The sequence below is a fragment of the Podarcis cretensis genome (genome assembly GCF_951804945.1).
Source record: "Podarcis cretensis genome assembly, chromosome: 12".
In the NCBI taxonomy this organism is placed as follows: Eukaryota; Metazoa; Chordata; class Lepidosauria; order Squamata; family Lacertidae; genus Podarcis; species Podarcis cretensis.
Genome location: NC_137181.1, coordinates 55,790,640 through 55,807,140, shown reverse-complemented (window position 1 = coordinate 55,807,140; position 16,501 = coordinate 55,790,640). Strand labels below are relative to the sequence as shown.

The following is a 16,501-nucleotide window of genomic DNA, read 5'->3' as shown; positions in this document are numbered from 1 at the left end:
GCTTTTTTGTCCCGCCTTGCACTGCAATCCATGAAGTCCCTGAACATCAGTTCCTATTGCCCAATAGACAGACTGTAGAGGATGCTATCAGAAGATGAAACTGGCAAAAACAAACAAACCCATGCTTCCTAGCACATGGAATTAGTTCCCAGCCTGTATGTCCCGTTTCATTCTTTATGAAATATTATAAAGGGTAAAGGGACCCCTGACCATTAGGTCCAGTCATGACCGATTCTGGGGTTGCAGCACTCATCTCGCTTTATTGGCCGAGGGAGCCAGTGTACAGCTTCCAGGTCATGTGGCCAGCATGAATAAGCCGCTTTTGGTGAACCAGAGCAGCGCACAGAAACACCGTTTACCTTCCCACCGGAGCGGTACCTATTTATCTACTTGCACTTTGACGTGCTTTTGAACTGCTAGGTTGGCAGGAGCAGGGACTGAGCAACAGGAGCTCACCCCGTCGTGGGGATTTGAACCACCGACCTTCTGATCGGCAAGTCCTAGGCTCTGTGGTTTAACCCACAGCAGCACCTGCGTCCCTATGAAATATTATAATCATCAACATTTTTAAAAGTGAGTGTACCACAGCTTCCTGAATGCAATGGACATTTCTCCCTCCTGTAACAAGGCATTAATCACTCCCTTAATCAATCCTGCTAACTTTAATCAGCCAGTATGGGCCCAGCAACTGAAACTGATCCCACAGTCTGAACATCTCCCCCAGATATGTGCTCTGAACCTGATGCCACAATATTAACAGCTTTGTGATGTTACAAAATTATATTTCTATAATATATTGTATGCTGGTGTGTGCAGGGGGTAGAAGCCACTGTAAAATAATGTGCCCATATCATGAAAAAAGGAATAATACACGAGCTAACATTGTTGTCATCAGTGTAGGCAAACATTAGCACACACACACACCGAAAGTATGAAAGTAATTTTGTTTGATAAACTGTGTGCCTTGAAATTATAGAGAGAAAGAAAAAATTCAGTAGTTTGGATTGTAAATCATATTGGTCAACAATATAATAGCATAGAAGGTAAATACAGTTTTGGGACATGTTTTAAAAAGGCAGTATGTAACAGCTTCCCTGGTTGGGTCCCATTTGGAGCTCTGAGTCAGAGAACTATCACCCCATATATAATTGAAAGCCTATGCATTTCAGAGTCTTCACCATTAAAATACACTAACCTCTCGCACACTATTCACAATTTGGATCCTTGCTATGTTCTGAACCCAAACTATTTGTTGCCTTTGTTGAACAACTGTTCGTTGAAAACAAGCTATTACTATAGGTAGCACTAAAACCTGTGTTTTAGACAACCAAAGTCTGATTAGAGTCACCAGCAGGCACTATGTAGAAACTGTGTTTAAATGACTGATCATCTAAATAAGGATAGCAGGTGTAGATCACTGCTACATGGTGGCTACAAGATGCTCGTAGACTCAGTACTCATATTCTTGGCTCAATTATTATTAAAGGCTTTATTCCAGAATTCACTGCAGCCTCCAACACAGATCTAGTTACAGATTACACAGTTCGTAAGTCACAACAGAGCTCTAGGATACATCCTAAGCAGAAGCTAAGATGATGTCCCAACACTTGACGCATCCCCTGAACACCCCTTTTGAAGAGTTGGACGGGCACAGTTATTCACACACTTTCCTTCCCAATCAAACAGACACTCTTATGAGTAGGTTGGTTCTGCTTGTGCCAGAGCAGCCATCACCACATCTTTGGCCATGGAGGCAGATCCTGAAGCTGAGGCTCCAATACTTTGGCCACCTCATGAGAAGAGAAGACTCCCTGGAAAAGACCCTGATGCTGGGAAAGACTGAAGGCACAAGGAGATGGGGACGACAGAGGACGAGATGGTTGGACAGTGTTCTCGAAGCTACCAGCATGAGTTTGACCAAACTGCGGGAGGCAGTGGAAGACAGGAGTGCCTGACGTGATCTGGTCCATGGGGTCACGAAGAGTCGGACACGACTAAACAACAACAAACTTTAGACTAGATTTCATAAACCTGTTACAGTCTACCCAGGGAAGTTTTAGGCTGATTGAAAGAGGGCAACTTTGTAGAAAAAATACCCCATTATTTGGTGGCAGCAAGTTATTAAGTAGGGAAAGGACAGGCATACATACAGGGGGCTACACTCTCTTGTCACTGGATTCTAGCGGCACAGGACTCAAGGTGGAGGCTGTCACATACATTTTGTAAGTACTGAGTTTAAGAATTTAGTAAGTTCTACTAGGAAGAGGCAAAGGCCTAATCATTTCAGCAAGTACAGTCCAAATTCTTAGATCAGTTATTTTGTACTGAAGATACAAGTGCTTTTATGCAGGAACAAAAATTAAAAATAGGATGCACAAAACCCACACAGCATGGTCCTTTCCTCTTCTGGTATTATATTTCTAGTTTGCAGATCCCATTCTTCTTGTTCTGTGCTAAAATGTCGTGCCAAGAGCGGAATCTCCCAGATGAAGCTAACTGGCTTATTTTGGCATGAATTTACTAATTTACTTTGGCATGAGTTTTCATAAGCAGAAGCCTACTTAATTAGATGTATGAAGTTGAATAGAAATGCAGTGAGTTCATACTCACAAGATAAACTTTGTTAAAGCACACCAATTGTATTATAATACTGCATGCCCAAATGGCTACACAATTATATTACTAAAATATTTTAGACCAATTTCTCAGCCATGGTTAAACCATCAGGAAATGTTACATTTGCACTAGGCCCAAGTGAGCTAACTCTGAAAGATGGTGAATGAGAAGTGTTCCATGTAAGTGAAATTGCTCTCTAGGCACCTCTCCATTTAAAGCCTGTAAACCATGAAAAAACTGATAAATCTTTTGGCTTCCACATCAAGTCTTAGTGGAAATAACACAAAAAAGACAGAGTTCAAAAGTGCCAACTGTGGTTAATTTTGCTTTTGTCTGATAGAAAATAAAAATTACAAATATTTTCATTTACTGGGTTGAGGGGGAAAAAAGCTTCATTTTCTTCTGCATGTTGTTCTGTGCAAAACAGCACATAATGTATATGACAGGGAAGCTGAATTCAAAAAGTACCCTTCACATTATATCAACCCAGGGAAATTGATTGTAGGGCGACAGAAGGTAAAAATATAAATGCCAAGACAATAATTTGTATTATTTAGTTTGAAGATAAGAATATGGTTTTAAGAGACAAAAACATTAAATTAAAAATAGGCAAACAAAATTGTAAGCAAAATCTAAGTTGTCCAAAGGTCTCTGGATCAGTGATGGGGCAAATTTTGTCTACGGTATTAAAGAGAAGATTGCTTTGACTATGCTTAAGAAATGGCTACAGTCTCCTAAAGGTCTACTGTGATGGCAGGGCAGATAGGACTTGCCACTTAGTGTCAGCTTTAAGCTTCAAAACTAAGCTTCCCTATCTAATTAACGCCATCAAAGGTCAACTGTGACTGTAGACACAAATTAATTATTTTGGTGTTAAGGAAGATTTCTCTATCACTAACCTGCTTGGATAAACAACAGAAGCTTGACAGCTTCACAGCAACCTACCCACCCAATATGCTAAAATCCTTTACCAAAGGAATGCAAAACTGTGTTGTTGCATATGAAAACATACAAATAAAGGATGCTTAACCATACAAATTAAACTCTGAATCAATCATATGTCAAATAAATGTCCAGAAAACAAGAAGCCATGTTTCTGATTTAAGCAGATACCCATCTGATAGGATGCTATTTGTGTTAGGCAGAAGATAATACTTCTCTACAGCTTAAAGCATACAGAATGTTATAAAAAGCCATTCTACACCAAATAAAATTCTGCTACAACATACAGCCAATCTCATGATGTAAAACTGAATAAAGAGTAAAATACAAATCACTGGAATCTCCTCTCTGACCACAGTGCCACTCAACTGCATGGGATAAATCTGAACACAAGCTAGAAGCCTCTTTCTGAAAATACTGGTGGAATGTCAAAAGAATCCCCTTACACACCAAAAACGCCCTTCTCTTTAAATTACATTCAGATTTCTCTGGTACTATAATAACTTCTGTATGGAATTATTGCAGCGTCCAAGTGGGGGAGTTATTTTATTATTTTGGGGGTTTTTGCTCCAATTTCAGGTTTTCAGTTTAGCACATCACAACACCACTTATATATGATGTCCTGGAATGTGACATTGCATATTGTGGGATATATGTGTAAAGGGGCCACAGAAGGGCAAGTACTAAAATTGCACCTCTTGTCTTAAGGCATCAAACAGATTTCCCCATGTTGTTACTAGAAAACGTCTCAAAGCATTACATTAAAAGAAGGCCAAGCAGACTGTATGATTTATTTAAAAAACCTACAAGTTTAACTATTCAGAACCATTCCACTCCAGATATCTGAGAAATCCCAGCCTTTTTCAGATCCAATTCACCTGGCTTCTAGAGCAACAGTGGACAAAAGAACTGAACTTTTTACTACCAAATGAACCACAGGATAACATGTGACACTGTGCACATAGGTTATACAGTGTGCACATTAGCATAATTTCTGATGAGCGTTTTCATGCATCGTATTTTTATGGGTGCATGTGAAACATAGAGAAGGAGAGTGCCTTCTCTGAAACAAACCCACAGCTATGGAATTCCATTGGATTTGCATCAAATGTCAACACTGCAAGCTTTTTAGAAGGCCTAAAGACCTACCTTTTTCAGCTGGACTTGCAGGCGTGATACTTGTTAGCTGGCTGATGGTCCGAATTATTTTTTTTTACCAGCTAAGTTAAAAAATATATGTATTTGGTAGTTTAAAGTTTAAAATTTTTGTATTACTGTTCTTGTTATCTTTAGCAGTTTTTGACTGTAAGATGCTCTAGATAGGCATTTGCCCAGATAAGTGACATAATATTCTGCATAGATATTTGCTTCACAGACCGCAGAATCAGTGTGCCAGCACAGGCAGTATGTCTACATGAACTCATTGAGGGATTATAATCGTGTTTAGGCTCCAGGACAAAGGATTCTCTCTACAGGACTCCACACTCCTCATCAAGAAGGTGGAGACTGAGAAATGTAGTCAGGCCAAGGGATAAAAGGGTTCTGTTGAGAAGAAGCACTCTCAAACTAGTGGTCTGCTCCCTGGGCTCTCTCCAGGGTCCTGAAAAAACTGTTATTGGTCTTGTTGTCTTCAGGCAACATCCTTGCTGATTCCAGCCTGAAGATGAAACATGCTCGCTGGATATTAATATCCAATATCTAGAATAACTCCCATGTTTGAGGCATTTGTAATAAGTGAAGAACGCTAATCTACTGTATATATTGAAGTCTAACTCTCCCAGATATCTGATTATTTGCACCTCATCAGGCACTGCTGACCACTATGCCATGTGACCAAGGAATGTCACTACAGCTTCTCAGTGAATAACCTTCACTAACCTACCCAAGCTGGCCATTGACTGTTCCTAGACAGCAAGAAATATAACATGACTTCCAATCTCAGTGGAAATTTGTTTGAGCAACAAGGCCTGCCTGAGCTCTTGCATATTGTGTGTTTCTGGGTCTTGCTCTTTCACCCTGACTTCTAGCTTGTTCTCAAGTCCTGCCTTTTGATTTGCCCTCTGATCTCAACTGCTATTTAATCTTGACTGCTCTTCAATCCCAACTCCTGGCTCCTGGCTCATCCTAGAATGCTGCTCACACCCCAGCACCTTGTTTAAGGACTAAATCAGAGTATGTTCAGGTAATGATACACTGTCACTCCTTGGATGCAAAGGATGACGACCTGAATTACCAGTACTTTGTGAATATTTTGATGTCTATCCAAACGACTTCCACATCAACCTGCCTGTGCACACTGGTTTTCTTCAGAGACCCTCTTCCAGCTGCCCCCATTCACCGGGAGGCTCTTCTGTTGCCTTATTTGCTATTCTTCAGGAGCTTAGAGAAGACCATTTTATTTTCCAGGTTAGGGACAAACCCTACCAATAATCATTAATTACCTATATTCCCTTCCTGAAACCTGATTAGATAGTGAGAAGAGTAAGGGAAGCAGCTCTTCTTTTTTAAAAAGGAAAGTATAAGAAGAAAAAAATAAAATAAAAAGTGTTAAGGCCATCTTAAATACGGAATGTAGAATTCCAGGGAGGTCTGCAAGAAACAAATACTGCATCCAAAATACAGGAAGCTCATCCTTGCCAATGAGTTCAACAGCTGACCCTGTCTTTTTACCAAAAAGAGGTGCTGTCTCCAGATGAAGGAACTGACTTTGGTACTTATGGGACAGAATAGACATCTTTAGGAAATGGTTTGATATGTCAAAGTTGACTCAAAACATTTGGATGCATCAGGATGAAATTCCAAATGGAACCCTCTCCAAATAAGCTAACGTAATTGAGAATGTTCTGCTCTTTAACAGCAGCCCAGATCCCTTGCATGAAGCGGTCTATTTCAGTTTACGTAATGACAGGGCCACCCTGATACAGATACACTTAACCCAAAGAAAAATTCCAGCTGGAACGACTAATTTGTATGCTAAAAATATAGTAGAAATATATTTAGTATGGATCAGTAAGACACTTGAAAAATATGTCTTTTCCCCTGTCACTCCCCACCTTAAATCAAAACAAAAGCAAAAAAGTTAGTTGAAAGAAAAAAATAAAACTGTTAACAGAACATGCTTGGAAACGCATGATAATTATAGATTTAATACTTGTCCACATTTTTACAAAACCTAGCAGATTCTTACCAGCTCTTGAGTATCCTGTGTTAATGGCAAAAATGTAGCTTGTAGAATAGAAACTTGGTCAGCACTCAGTTTCTGCCACAGGCTAATCAGAAGAATTACCAGTTGGGTGGCACTTTTTAACTTTGTGAACGCCTGGAACATATTGGCTTCATTTTTTCCAGCTGCATCTGCTAGAGCTATTACCTGCAAGAATTACAAACTTCTGTTAGGTATACTTTTACTATTCTCAAGCACTCACTACTAACATTACATTTGGCTAACTCTGAGTTTTCTTTAGAAGAACCTGATGAACTTTGCTTTCCAAAAACATAAGCCAGATAGAGTTTTGAATTATTATTTGCCATCTTCTTGTGAGATATAATTTAAAATCCATATGGTACGGTGATTAATCTATTAGTACAATCAACATACAAGAGAACCTGCATTGTCTAGATGTATACAATATAGTATCCCTAAGATTGATCTTCAGTACATTATGTAACATAATAGCCTTTAACAAATTGTAAACACTTGTTTTAAATACCACCTCTGATGGTAATCCCTGTGTAAACAGTATCCCCTCTGGAGTAATTTCCACAGCATGTCATTTATTTGTAAATTAGGTTATCATCTCAATTTCTTCTGCACAGAAAGAATTAATCCTGTTTATCATAACATTTTCACTAAGTCTATTTATACACATATTGGTTTATACAAAACTGTAGATATTTTTGGCATTTCATCAGTTCACTGATGTTTATAGCACAAGAATGGCTACTGGTATGCAAAGATTTTGAAAAGGAAATTTAAGGTGTGCTGAAGCAAAACGCCAGCTCTTTTCTTTTTATAAAACTGGCAGACTATTTTATCCCATTCATATACTCAGGACATCAGTGGAAAAACGCAATTGGAAAGAGAACCAAGGGAAGTGGGACTTTAATCATTGAAAATGTTCTTGTTCTGGTTCCACTTCCTAGACATGGCTATGAGGTAAAACTGAAACACAAAACCTACTGTTGTTTATCTTACAGGAAGGTTATAGACTATGGAACTCCATGTGTGCAACATATTGATTATTGAGGTGCAATGTTTAGAAAGCAATTTAGTTAACATTTTTTATGAAGTGAAATGAGACTGTTAACATCTTGAGCCTCCCCACCCAATCTGCCCACTAGCAGCCAGCAGATCCAGCCCATATTTGGAGTAGGACTGTTTCTATCACCAGGAAGTAGGGTTCGTTTTTTCATTCCTATTTCTAACTTGGTGAACACCTCAAGGAAAGTTCCTTGCCCCCAAGGGAGCAGCTGGACAGCAGCTATAGAAGAGATGAATGCAAAAAGTTCAGCCTCCTTAAGTCCTGCTTTCATTTCTGTCTGCCCATTAACAGGCAGCAGCTTTTCAGAGCACCTGAATCTGGGTTGCAATTATTATCTTCTTCTCCTGCAAGTGGGGTCATGTGCTCAGTCCTCGTCTAGATAACGACCAGAGGCAAGAGAGTCCCATAAAGCAACCCTCTTTAGGGTTGTACTGTGGTGTGTGCAGGAAATTCGTGGTGTTATTAGGACTATGGTTGTGAATGGTCCATTGATTGTTAGGTCCGGTTTTGAGTTCCATCTTGGAGCTAAAACTGGGCATGACCAATGAGAGAGCGCATTTCTGGGTGAGGGAATGGTGTGGCGCAATGTTATCATGGAATTGGAGTGTTGGAAGGAACCGCAAGGGTCATCTAGTCCAACCCCCTGCAATATCAGGTTATTTTGCTTCCCTTAGCTTGGAACCCAATGAGATCAGACCAGGCAGTTAGCTGCTACCTATTTTGCCAGTTGGTGTGTGTTGCCTGAACTCTTAAAACCTGTACCAATAGTATATTAATTCTTTTGTCTGAGCTCTTAAACCCATACTACCCTCTAGTGGAGATACATAGTTTGTTTGTTTGTTTGTTTGTTTGTTTCATTTTACTACCTTTCTACCTTAACTGTCCTTGGTAGAAAGTAGAAGCTGGTAGGCTTCTCAGTGCTGGGGGACGGACGGACACTTGTCTGTTTTTATTATATTGCTTGTTTGTCTTTAGGAATTGCATATTATTTTTTGGTTGGTTTTAACCATTGCCAGTCTCTCTCAGTGGTGCATAGACACCAAAAGAACAGGGTACACATTTTTACAGAAAATAAAATTGAGCGGATAGGAGCTGTCAATGAATGAGGCAGTCATGAACATTTCCTTTGTTATGGATGGATTAACTGATTAAGCTTGAAGCTGAAGCTCCTTCGAACTTCTACAGCAGGGGTCAGCAAGGTTTATCTTGCCTGGGCAGGATCGGTCCCACGGAGATCCCTACGTGGGCTGGATTGTGCGCACCTGTGATTTTCAGCATCTGCGCATGCACAGACACAATTTCCGGTGCCGCAGAAGCGAGTCCCCGCACCACAGTGCGCCAGTTTAGTGCAGCACATTAGGGGGCAGCTCAGTTTGGGGGCAGCTCATGAGCCAGTCAAACGACCTCTGCGGGCCACTTCTGACCCATGGGCCTTAGGTGTTGACCCCTGTTCTGCAGGTAAGGAGGGACAATTAAGATGGCTCTATCAAAACTGATTTGCTCAATGGCCCTGCGGGAGTATTTGACTGTAAACCAGCAGCTAACACAATATGTATGTATGTATGTATGTATGTATGTATGTTTAAAAGATTGTACCTCTGTTTGGCAAATATTAAATATTGATTTAACAGCAATGTAAATATCCAGGTGTCTGCTGTGGGTTAAAACACAGAGCCTAGGACTTGCCGATCGGAAGGTCAGCAGTTTGAATCCCCGCGACGGGGTGAGCTCCCATTGCTCGGTCCCTGTTCCTGCAGTTCGAAAGCATGTCAAAGTGCTCAGGCGGTAAGGTAAATGGCGTTTCCGTGCGCTGCTCTGGGTCTCCAGAAGCGGCTTAGTCATGCTGGCCACATGACCCGGAAGCTGTACGCCGGCTCCCTTGGCCAATAAAGTGTGATGAGCACCGCAACCCCAGAGTCAGCCACGACTGAACCTAATGGTCAGGGGTCCCTTTACCTTTACCTTTAATTACTTATACTAAAATTTATATCTTGCTTTTTCCCTCTGAAGTAAAAAAACAAACCTAACAATAAAATTAACAAAAATCCCATTAAAACTACTAAATGAACATGAGCACTGCTTGCTTCCACAGATGCTTCATAACGGAGTGTGCATGTTCCCACTGTATTCACAAATTACTGCAGAGGTAAATATATACTTAAGCAACAAAGAAATCTTGATAAGCATTACGAAAAACTATTCCTTCCAAATAAAATAAAGAGCATAAGAACTCTACGTCCAAATACTGTATGTACTCAAGCCAAATAGTGAGGTAGAGCCTCAGCAAATTACGCTAAAGGGGAAGGAAGTCTCCAACTCATAAAAATCAGAGCAAAATTAATCCCAAACTTGTAAATGTGCCAGAATTACTCATGTAAATGAATTCTACAGTATGTGAACACAGTTGCATCAAAGTATTGTAATTCTGCTGTTTAGTATTCATGAGTATTTCACATACATGATGTCAATAATCTTTACATCACTCCTGCAAGGTAGGTCACAGTTGTTTAGCTGAGAAACAGTGTCTTGCTTAGGGTTATCTAGTGCAGGCATCCCCAAACTCGGCCCTCCAGATGTTTTGGGACTACAATTCCCATCATCCCTGACCACGGGTCCTGTTAGCTAGGGATGATGGGAGTTGCAGTCCCAAAACATCTGGAGGGCTGAGTTTGGGGATTCCTGATCTAGTGAATCAATGTGATACAGTATTTGAACTTCAAACAAAGAATTGTGTCTAACTTTCATTGTGATTTCTCTTACATTTGGTTTTATACGATGTTAATCATATGCAGAGAAGACGCATTGAATTTAATGGACATGACTAACTTAGGCCCATTAATTTCAGTGGGTCAACTCTAAGTAAAATTACTTGGAAAGTAAAACAAACCAATATTCCTGCATTTTTCTTCTCCTTCCCCTTAAAATTTGATATAGAGGTCAAGCTCAAGAGGAGAGCTGGGTACCTGGAGGTGTCAGATGCTCACACCCATGTCCAATGTATGTGATGTGGCTCAGCCTGGGAGATTAAGACTTACACCTGGTGAATTTTATCTTATTTATATACCAGTGTTCAGAATAATTATCCAGAGACTTTTACAACGTAATTTAAAACAAAGCCCTGCTGTACAACTAGGCAATGACTTTCCCAATATTTGTGAAGTAAATATGTAAAGGATCACTGCTTTTAATTTGCCCCAAATTAACATTTAGGAATTATTGCTTTGTAAACAATTATCACCAACGTTTTTCTCCTGCAATTTACATGAATAACTCTACAGCTTGAAACTTCTGTACAATTTCACAAGAACAATGCAGATGTCCGTTCCTTGGCCCAGGCTTTTCTTTTTCTCTGTTTCAGTCATAAGGCAGCTTTTATAACAAGAAAGTGTAACATCTGACTTTGCTCTAGCTATGATGGTTGTTGCACAGTGTCCATCAATCCAAACAAAAGGACTTTAGCTGTCTACTCATTGAATTTCCTTTGTTTTACCTTAAGTTGCAAAAGCGTTTAAATGAAAGAAAGAACTGAAAATGTTTCTCAAGAGTAATCTATGAGGGGAACATTGTCAGCAATACAAAGATCAAAGAGACAGTGAAACAGGCAGCCTATTTGGGCCTTTTTTTAAGCCAATCAAAATTTACTTGCCATTTATAACTTTTTTGTATATACTTTTCTGGCTGACCAAATTCTCAACTTGCCCATATAAACTTGTCTACAGTAAAGCAGATGCCAGCATGTTTTATATTATATATATATATATATATATATATATGGGGAGACCCTTATAAAATAAATAAATAAATGGAGACACAATTCAAGAAAAAAATTGCCCTCTTTATCAAGGTTATGCATTAAATTGGCCTATTAACATTTCACATTGCTGCTGGCATGGCTTAACTTCAGAAGTTTTTTATATATAAAACCCCTGAGGACTTCATCAACTTCACCCCCTAATACTAACACCAACAATGTTTGATCCAAAAATGCTCAGTATATTAAACTTTTTTTGACCTCTTGATGTCTAGATCAAATTATGGATATATTTGAAAATTCTGTTCAGAATTCTGGCTTGCATGCTATATTTTCCTTAGCCTTGCAGATATATTGATATTTCAGAAGTTGGAAAATGAAAGAGGAATTAGCCCAGTTGGATTCTTGATTCTGCGTAAAGAAGGGTGAATGGAAGCCCTCCTTCACACAGTGCATAGTTTTGTTCATTTATATATTTATTATTTTACAACGGTGGCTTTGGTGAATACGGAGCACTTGACTGCAACAATAATCAAAGAACAAACTGAAGAGAAGGAAGATGGAAAATGCATATCCAACTCCAGGTTTATGGGTGTTTATGGGTGTTTTGATGACACCTTTTCTTTTTGCAATACAGTGGACACTTGGGTTGCGAACGTGATCCGTGCGGGATGCACGTTTGCAACCCGTAGCAATGCGTCTGCGCATGCGCAGGTTGCGATTTGGCACTTCTGCGCATGCACAAAGCGCGATTTAACGCTTCTGCACATACGCGGCCGCCAAAACCCGGAATCAACCTGTTCCGGTACTTCCCCGTTTTTGGTGGGTCCGTAACCCAAAAAAACACAACCTGAAGCATCTGTAACCCGAGGTATGACTGTATTTATGTTGCCACATTTAATAAAGACACTTAAACTATAGCAGAGGGCTACTTCATTTGTTTTTGTTGTTTAGTCGTTTAGTCGTGTCCGACTCTTCGTGACCCCATGGACCAGAGCACTCCTGTCTTCCACTGCCTCCCGCAGTTTGGTCGGACTCATGTTTGTAGCTTCAAGAACACTGTCCAACCATCTCGTCCTCTGTCGTCCCCTTCTCCTTGTGCCCTCCATCTTTCCCAGCATCAGGGTCTTTTCCAGGGAGTCTTCTCTTCTCATGAGGTGGCCAAAGTCTTGGAGCCTCAGCTTCAGGATCTGTCCTTCCAGTGAGCACTCAGGGCTGATTTCCTTCAGAATGGAGAGGTTTGATCTTCTTGCAGTCCATGGGACTCTCAAGAGTCTCCTCCAGCACCATAATTCAAAAGCATCAATTCTTCGGCAATCATTCGTATACATTATGTATTTCATAATGCTTTGCAAAGTATTTATCTGAACGTGAAAATGCTGTAAACTCCTTACGGTATGATTCTTACCATGTCCTACTGAACTTGGGTTTATTCATAGAATCATAGAGTTGGAAGAGACCGCAAGGGCCATCGAGTCCAACCCCCTGCCAAGCAGGAAACACCATCAGAGCACTCCTGACATATGGTTGTCAAGCCTCTGCTTAAAGACCTCCAAAGAAGGAGACTCCACCACACTCCTTGGCAGCAAATTCCACTGTCGAACAGCTCTTTCTTAGGTAAGTGCAATTGGTATGACAGCCTTAGTTAGATAAAACACACATCTGTGTATGCCTGCAACGTAGGCAGCCACCTAGACCTGAGTTTTCTTTTTCCTCAACTGGCTTCCTTCTTGTAACCAGCCAAGCCTCCTACGTTTTGAGTGCCAAATCCTCTTCACGCTAGGCTTATTTAAGTTTTCAACATATGTATGCAAACAAAGCAAATAGCACCAAAACCTATTCCCACTGAGTCTCTGTTTCAAGAACCAGCAAGACTTTTAAGCAGATGAATTCCATGTTTTCAATGTGTAGTTTTAAAAAACATTAATTTGTATGACATGATTTGTAGCACTTCAACAAAAGGCAAACAAACTATAAAGATAGCCATCTGTATATTTTAAATGTATTTTTCAACCAATAATAATGTTATGTGCACTCTGAAGACTCATGTATATTTTAGCTTTGTGATTGTGTCTCCCTCTGATACCCTAACATTCTGTGGCTCAACTGTTTTGAACACTCAGTAGATCCTAGACTCTCACATGTCTTCATTAGGTAATTTTGAGGTTATTCTGTTTTTAAATTCAACTAAGATACTTCCGTGAAGCTAAGATACTTCCGTGAAGTGTAGAAAACACTACCTTGGTTTTAGGTGGCCTTGTTTTGCTTCCAAACCTAAGTGATCACAGAATCACTGAAGATTGGCATTACCGGGAATAATTGTAACTACTAAACAGAGGATTTCAAGGTTTTCTTGGATAAGCTTTTATGTGTATAAAAGTAAAGGGACCCCTGACCAGTAGGTCCAGTCGTGACCAACTCTGGGGTTGCGGCGCTCATCTCGCTTAGCCAGCATGACTAAGCCGCTTCTGGCGAACCAGAGCAGTGGTTTAACCCAGAGGCCAGAAACTGCCTAGAATCAAGGGCAATTTTTTCAATATTGATTTTCCTTTCAAATATTTCTTTAATGCATGAAGTTAGCAAACTATTGATGCAAACTATTAATTTACTATTAGTAAATATTTCTGTTTTTTAATTATTGGGATGGAACAATAAGCTCAGCCATTTTCTCTGTTGAAAATGGGGAGCTAGGCTTAAAACTGAAGAAAAATCTAAGACAAAGCTTTAGTTATGCTTTAAATCAGTTAAAATATTATTTTGTTCACTATATTGTGTGCTTACACATTTGTGTTTTTCTTATTTAAAAACTATGATATAAATGAAGATGAGGAAGAAAAGGTATAGGCTGACTTCCTAAGAAAACTATTTTTCCAAATTATTAACAAATGTTTTACATTATTTTAGCCAATATTAGCTTTCAAATGAGACTTAATTTCATTCTAGAACAAGACAAAGTGTTCAAATTATATTTAATTAAAAGTCTGTACTTCCATATAGCTTAAATTAATTACACAGTTGAGTTAAATTCAATATATTTGTTTTGGCCAAGGATGGATAAAATAAATAAGGTAACTTTGCAACCTCTAGTGCACAGTGGATTGACCAATAAATGTGTCTGATGTGTAACAAAACACATATTTTTTTTGAGGTACCAGAAAACTAAACAAAGCTATTGACCCAAAAGATGTGACAAATACTCCAGCTTGATTGTTGGGTTAATACAGTTCTTAAGTTTCCAACTTGGTGGAACTTGCAAATCTGCCCTGGATGATACACTCTGGTAATTTGTGACGTATTTCAAGCCAGTTTATTTTGTTAAGGCCATTTCCAGACTACTTTCTACAGTTAACCATTTGAGTAGATCACGGTACTCAACTTGCACACTTTCTATGAATGGTTGCCTATGTTAGACAAAGATAATTACTACTACTAATTACTACAGTTGGCCTAAGAACTGCAAGTCCTCCGTTTTGTATCTGTAAATTAAATCTGATCACAAAAGGGAAGCTTATATGTGGGAATTAAATTTGTTTCCTGTTAGACATGGACTTATCCAGATGAGATTTAAAAATATGCCCAAAGAATAGTTAGCCAGTAAATATTTTAAGAGGCCAGTAAAATCATCTCTCTGTATGTGCAAACCAGACCAGACTGAATACAATCTTTCTGCAATATATTCTATATTGCCCTTTATATAGCCCACCTAGACATTGGTTCCTTTCTTTTCAGAATTTCCCAGAAGGGCAATTGGAGCAATTTAAATGGATGTGTGCTGATTTAGACAAGTTTGGTAACATTGTCTGTGCTGGTCGTGAGAAAGTTAATGGCTACTTTTTTGTCCCAAAACAATATAATACCCTCCAAGTGTCCCGATTTTCCAGAGACAATCCCAGAATTGCGGAAGCCATCCAGGCTTCTGATTTGATCCCAGGATGTCCCTATTTTCCCCACCAGCACCGCTGCCACTGAGCTCACGGAGGAGGATGAGCTGGTGCTTGTCCCGAGCAATGGCAGTGGCGGTGATGGTGAGGGAGCTTCCCATTACCTCTCCATGTCCTCTCTATGGCACCGCTGCCAGCCTCCTCCCTCGGCCAACTCATAGCAGCTTCTGGAGAGCAGGTGAGGAGGAGGAGAGGCTGCCAAGGCCCAGCCCTGCATGACACGCCAGCTCTGATGGGCAGAGACAGAGGGCAGAGGCTGCCCTGACCGGGAAGAAAGAGAGAGCACAGTGGACTCTTGTTGTTGGTTTTTTTAATAAAATCAAAGGAGAGCACAGGGGAGTCTTGGTTTTTAAATGAAAAATGAAAAAAGAGGATCTTACACATTACTTCCTCTATTGCCCCATTTACTCGGGTTTTAGAGTCGCATTGCTGCAAATTATACCCAACTCTATAACCAGTCCTGAAGATAGAGTAAAATTTTTGTTAGTTGATGCAAACCCACGCATTACCCATGTGGTAGCGGTCTTTGTGATGAAGGCCATGAAAGCCAGGGAAAGATTTATAGACGACAATGTAAAGACCCCTTCACCGTCTGTTTAACTCGCTGCTTGTTTTCCCTCCTTTTCTATCTTGTGGGAAGAAGGTTTTGTTGGCATAGTATGTAATGAATTTTAATATTTTTAACTACTGTAGTGTTGATTTTTGTGCACAGGCATGGTCCTCACAATAAACGGATTTGTTGTTGTTGTACTTAAAAAATGAAAAATGCTTTGTGAGTTCGCGTCTTCTGATCTTGCCCCTTTCTAAAATGTATCTATTGGTGTGTGTTTTTCTTTTTGTAAATCTACCAAGGAATGAAATAAAATTCGGGTTAAGGGGTTTTCTCAGGACAGTGGAGGGCATGTATGCTGTGTCCCCTTGGCATAGTGGTGATGGCACCTGCCCTTCTTCTGATAGGAAATGCTCTGTAAGAGGGCACCAAAAATGGG

The 16,501-nt window shown here is 39.9% G+C and overlaps 1 protein-coding gene across 3 annotated transcripts in view; it reads right to left on the bottom strand.

The window, feature by feature from the left end:
• The window catches only part of BBS9 (Bardet-Biedl syndrome 9), a 235,887-nt gene that overhangs the window by 137,597 nt on the left and 81,789 nt on the right, over nt 1-16,501 (bottom strand). For all 3 annotated transcript variants that reach the window (XM_079947531.1, XM_079947530.1, XM_079947529.1), the window contains exon 19: nt 6,746-6,928. In XM_079947531.1, coding sequence (XP_079803657.1) covers nt 6,746-6,928 — 183 coding nt within the window. The remainder of the gene's footprint in view (nt 1-6,745; nt 6,929-16,501) is intronic.